Source organism: Tasmannia lanceolata, unplaced genomic scaffold, assembly GCF_043159265.1.
Source record: "Tasmannia lanceolata isolate RefF3 unplaced genomic scaffold, GAP_Taslan_0.1 ptg000168l, whole genome shotgun sequence".
NCBI classification, from domain to species: Eukaryota; Viridiplantae; Streptophyta; class Magnoliopsida; order Canellales; family Winteraceae; genus Tasmannia; species Tasmannia lanceolata.
In genome coordinates, this window is record NW_027518844.1 from 9,892 (window position 1) to 15,124 (window position 5,233).

Here is a 5,233-nt window from a genome sequence, read left to right on the forward strand (position 1 = left end):
CAACCACTACCACCTTGAATGAGACGAATAATCTTATAAAAAATAATAATAATTATAATAAATTATTGGGACAAACATAAATTTTCTGATGCAATCGCCACTTGATTAGGCAATTACCCTCCAGCAAACACGTTGCGAACGAGCGTTCGCGCCCATGAGAAAAACTCTCCAATCGAATAAAGTAATCTGTAACAAAAACCAAACATTCGCTATTCTATTCTATTCAAATCACTGCTCAAACTTTAAGTGAAGACCCATAATGTCTCACCTATCAGTTATTGTTGATTGTTCGCCCTCTCCAAATGTGAGCCAGAAGAAATTCGTTAGATGGCTTGACTCAGTGATCACATTTTGCAATTCTCATCTCATGTTGGATGAAAAGAACCAACTAACTATTATTGCTAGCTTTACTACAACAAACAAATTCATATTGTCTACTGACAGGGGGATAAAGCCAGCCAAGAATATCATTCCACAACATGGACAGTTTGAGAAGTTCGCATTTGTAACAGAAATTATGCGCAACGGCATTGTTGATCTCATCAAAAATAGCCCATCAATTGCAAGCAATGAATGCTTGCTGGCTAGTGCTCTAGGTATGGCATTGTGTAAGATAAGCAACCTCAAGAATGTGAATTCTAGGATTTTAATTGTTAGTTGCTCAGTACAAGTGGACTCATATGCATCACAATATATGAATCTTATGAATGCTTTCTTCGCTGCTCAGAAGACCAGTGTTCCTATTGATAGTTGTGTCTTCATGAAGGAGGAAAACTTTAAGCGAGGATCAATCATCGAGCAAGGCTGTGATTTGACAGGCGGTCACTACCTCAATGTTCCGGACATAGCGGGTAATCTAGAATATTTGTTGTGGATATTCTCACCTAATAATACAGTGCGGGAAACACTACTTTTGCCTGAAAGACGCAAGGCCACCCATAGAGCTGCCTGTTTTTGTCACAGAAAGATTATCGACATTGGATATGTCTGTTCAGTTTGTTTATCAATTTTTTGCACCTTCAGTCCCATATGCACGAGCTGCCAGACACACTTCAAAATGAATCTGTCGACCAAGGTAATCAACAAAATGGTCGACATAGCCCAGGACGATAAATAAACTTTTTCACACATGACATCAGGAACGATACATTTGTAATCATCATTTTTATTGAAGACTAATTAGATCATATACATTTAAAGTCAATGTAAGTTCTCTTTGTATTGATAGCATGGGATTCGGCTACTTAGAATTGCAATCCGTTTTACTTCGTCTGGTTCGTATCCTTCATGACTCGTTTAAAGAAGTATTCTTCGTTTCAATTTGAACCTGAATTAATGAGCTCATGTACTGTAAGTCTTTTCTGTGTAGAGTCTTGTATTATATTATGAGTTGTTTCAAGTATTTTTTGAGCATTCACTCGGGGGGGGGGGGGGAATTATAATGTGCACATATGTTGTGAGTTCTGGTAATGTTCTAGTTCTCTGATTCATCTGATCCATAATCATAATTGTAATCCGTATACTCATCTTGACCGCCAGCCCCATTTGGTGGTGGACTTAGCATATTTGATGAACTTTGTGATGATGGTGCAACTTCATATGGTGACTCGCCAGTTGCTTGTCTGGCCGCATACATGTTGGCCTCTTCCTGGGCCTTGCCAATGTTCTTCTTATATCTAATTCTTTTGTTTCCAAACCAATTCGATACTTGTGACACGGATATGCCACATTTTCTTGCCAATTGTTCTTTGGCTTCCTCGCTTGGGTATGGATTTGCGAGGTGTGCATAAAAATATTGATTAAGTATGTCTGTTGCTTGTTTGCTAAAATTCCTTCTTTTCCTTCTTGCATCAAGAAATCTTGATCTTAAAATCATAACAGCCTCGCAGGTGCTCTGTTTCAATTGTACCTGAATTTGATTAAATTTTTTGTGAATGATTTTGACCATTCGTTCCATTTCCTGCTGCGAAATTGGCCTTATTTTGCTGTGTTCTTGTAATAAATTCACAACATGCGAGGTAAATTGGTCACATGAATTGTGGTACTTGTTAAGTTCATTATTATAAACTTCTCTAATATCAGCTAGTTTACTCTTGTATTCCTGATTTTCAATGATACCCTCGCTAGGTGACATTTGGCCACCCATCGCGGCGGCAGCCGCCGCAGCCTCGGCATTTGATATAGGGTTTCCTCGTAAGTCTACGGTAGCAACTCCCTCGGCAACCAGCATATTGTCCAATCTCATCAATTGTGGATCTTGTGGTGCCTCTTCATGGTTCACGCGGGTGTTGAGCGCAATTCTCTCTTTCATTTCCTGTAAAACTTGCCGTAAGTTATTCGTGAGGAGGTGATTCTCAAAATTGTTCGGTTGCTCTCGTTTCTTTTTCTCCTGCGCCTGCTCTAACGTTTCGCAACTAATAATCTCGAGCGCCTCGATTGGGTCCAAGTTCTCCTTCATGGTGGCTTTGGAGTTTCTTTTCTGGCTAATAGCAATAAAGAAAGATTGTTGTAGTAGAGTTCTGATATATAATAAGTAAATGCTTATATGAGAATAATATTAATAATGATGATGATATAATATGATGATGGTAAGTATGATGTGGTGGTGATGTGATGATGATGATGATAATAATAATAACACACAAGAGAGGAATGAGTCCACTCCACAGTGAAGAGGGAGGAGCAATCGCTGTAAGAGCTAACGAAGGCTATCGCTGCTTGAAGTATGCTTTTGTTTGCTACTGCTGGCGCTACGGCGAATGCTGCTTCAGTTCAATGCAGAGGGAAGGGCAACAACACACAGAGCATCGCAGTGTGTGTGTGTGTGTGAGCGAGTGCAGTGCTCCTTTCCGAGGTGCCTCTCTGAGATGCGCACAGACGGACTACAGCAAATAAGCCAACAATTTGACAGACAGGCAAGCGCACAGAATGCATCGCTCGCTCGCTCGCTCACTCACACAAAGTTTTGCCCTTTCCGCTGCAACTCGGCATCGTCAGCGGCCGTCTCGTCGTCGTCGAATTTGTTCGCCAAGTCAGAGACTAGGGAGTCCCTAGCAGGGACCGGATTTTATAGTTGGACTTCAGGGCGAGAGATTGTTTTTTCCTTGACTTGAGGAGGGAAAAATTATTCTTCCATCGTGTTGATTTCCTAGGGAAGAGCTATTTTACCCCCCAAAATTTGGCTTCCCAAAACTTTTTTGACACCCCCTTCCCTCTAAAAAAAATCTATGAGCCGCTCTGTACAAAAAAGTTCGTTCCCCTCCTGACACGCGCATGCGCATTAAATTTAATCTTCAAGACACAGAGTTCCATGGTGTTAGCACTGAGCGCATCAACTAAGCTGGAGTTCAGGGTATTTCGTAACGGTGGGCAAAATTCGCACATTCCGCTAGATGGTGTCGTTTTTTGACGGCCAAGAGAAAATTGTTGTTTTTTCCCCAAAACAGAGTTTTCATCGAACTTGTGTGAAAACAAGAATCTAGAGCCTGATCCAACAACAACAACAACCTGAGAGAGCGTCTCGCTTACTTCTTAAGGCCACTCACCAGAGCGGGCGAGAGAGAGAGAGAGAGAAAGAGCAACTGGCACCTACACAAGATGTAGTGGTTGTGGTGGTGGTTGAAGAAGTAGCATTGGTAGTGGTTGTTGTTGTATTTGTACTTGTCTCACACTTAAGCTGTTTGCCTACACATCTCTAAATTTGTGTCTCTGTGTTATCTTCCTCTTAAATAACAATAATTCTCTAACAAACTTCGACGATGTCTGGAGATATAATTTATTCGCCTTAGTAGGAATCATAAGCATCAAATTTATTCATAACTATCGCCCGTTCATTCTTCCATAGAGGAGAAACTTATATATTGTAATTACTATTGCCACCATCATTAACATTGAAACAACAGCAGCAACGAAAAACTACAGCAACAACATTAACCCACCGCCAATATTGAATAATAATTCTTATTGTGTTATCACCAGATCATAATTCACTTAGCACTATTATCTAATAACTTCATCAATTACACATCAACGCAGACACGTAAAAAACACACTAAGCATAAACTAAACGAATTAAAAAGAACGGCACAATTATGAACACCAGCTGAATAGGCACTCATTTGCAATACCTTCACGAGCAATCATTCACTTTTTTGGGCTGTTTGAACCTCCGCCTCCGCCTCTGACTCCTCCTGCCCCTGAGAGCATATTAATCAACTCGGAAAAGCGTATCTATATTCATTCAAAGCTCTAATCCCTCTCATCAATATCGGCAATAGGAAAATTTATTCATATACATGTAGAACAATACCATAACCGACTAACTATTAAGCTATTTATCACATTATACACACACCTACCTCACTATAACTTATCTCCTCCACCCACGTTGAATTCGACTATCATCATCCATTAAGTTACAACTTCTTATATTTGGTTTGCAAAAGCAAAACTTGAGCTAACCTTCCCACTCTGCCAATCTCAAGATAACGGAATCAAGATAGGAAAGTTTAATTCGCATTAGAGGTTCGGTAGCGTCAGAGAATGTAACAAAGAATATATTGTCAATGTCGAACATTCCATCTCTATATTCATTCAGCTAGCGGAAATTAACTCATTCCATTTGTCGACAATCGTTCCTGAATAGCCAACTATTTGACAACCAACTGAAATCACATATTATTTAAACAAACAGACTAGACCATAGAAAATTCTGTCTTGGAATTCTTGCAGAACAAATCAAATCAACCAAAGATGAGCTCGAACAAGTGCGCCAAGTGCGAGTTGACTGTATATCCGGTCGAGGGACTCCGGTGCTTAGACAAGATTTGGCACAAAGGATGTTTTAAATGTCATGAGTGTAACATGACACTCAATATGAAGAACTATAAAGGTTTCGAGAAGCGTCCATATTGCAATGCCCACTGCCCACAGGCTAAAGCTACCACTGTTGCGGACACACCTGAAATACGTCGGTTAGCGGAGAACACGAGGATACAGAGTCAAGCCAAATATCATGAAGACTTTGAAAAGTCCAAAGGCAAGGGCTTCACAGCCATAGCGGACGATCCGGAAACTTTGCGCATTAAGGAGGCCTCCAAAATGATCAGTAACGCTGCCTATCATGGCGACCTGGAGAGAAAAAAACAAATGGAGGAGAGGAGACGAAGTGGACCCGAGGACATGTCACCGCCTAATCATAATAACGTCAAGGGTGTTAAGCATCAAAACGGTG

General features: G+C 40.6%; 2 protein-coding genes across 2 annotated transcripts; one reads left to right on the forward strand and one right to left on the reverse strand.

Moving 5' to 3' along the window:
- Positions 1-259: 259 nt before the first annotated feature.
- Positions 260-1,291, forward strand: LOC143866862 (uncharacterized). The gene is made up of 2 exons (XM_077376032.1): positions 260-994; positions 1,229-1,291. Exons 1-2 carry the CDS (start codon positions 260-262, stop codon positions 1,289-1,291), a joined length of 798 nt encoding a protein of 265 aa, XP_077232147.1.
- A 183-nt stretch (positions 1,292-1,474) lies between these two features.
- Positions 1,475-2,458, reverse strand: LOC143866863 (uncharacterized). Its single transcript, XM_077376033.1, has one exon. The coding sequence runs from the start codon at positions 2,456-2,458 to the stop codon at positions 1,475-1,477; it is 984 nt and encodes a 327-aa protein (XP_077232148.1).
- Between the last annotated feature and the right edge of the window lie 2,775 nt (positions 2,459-5,233).

Coding starts and splice junctions, on each gene's coding strand:
- LOC143866863 (XM_077376033.1), bottom strand. CDS start 2,458: ATGAAGGAGAACTTGGACCCAATCGAGGCGCTCGAGATTATTAGTTGC.
- LOC143866862 (XM_077376032.1), top strand. CDS start 260: ATGTCTCACCTATCAGTTATTGTTGATTGTTCGCCCTCTCCAAATGTG. Junction 995..1,228: donor ACATTGGATATGTCTGTTCA/GTTTGTTTATCA, acceptor TTGTATTGATAG/CATGGGATTCGGCTACTTAG.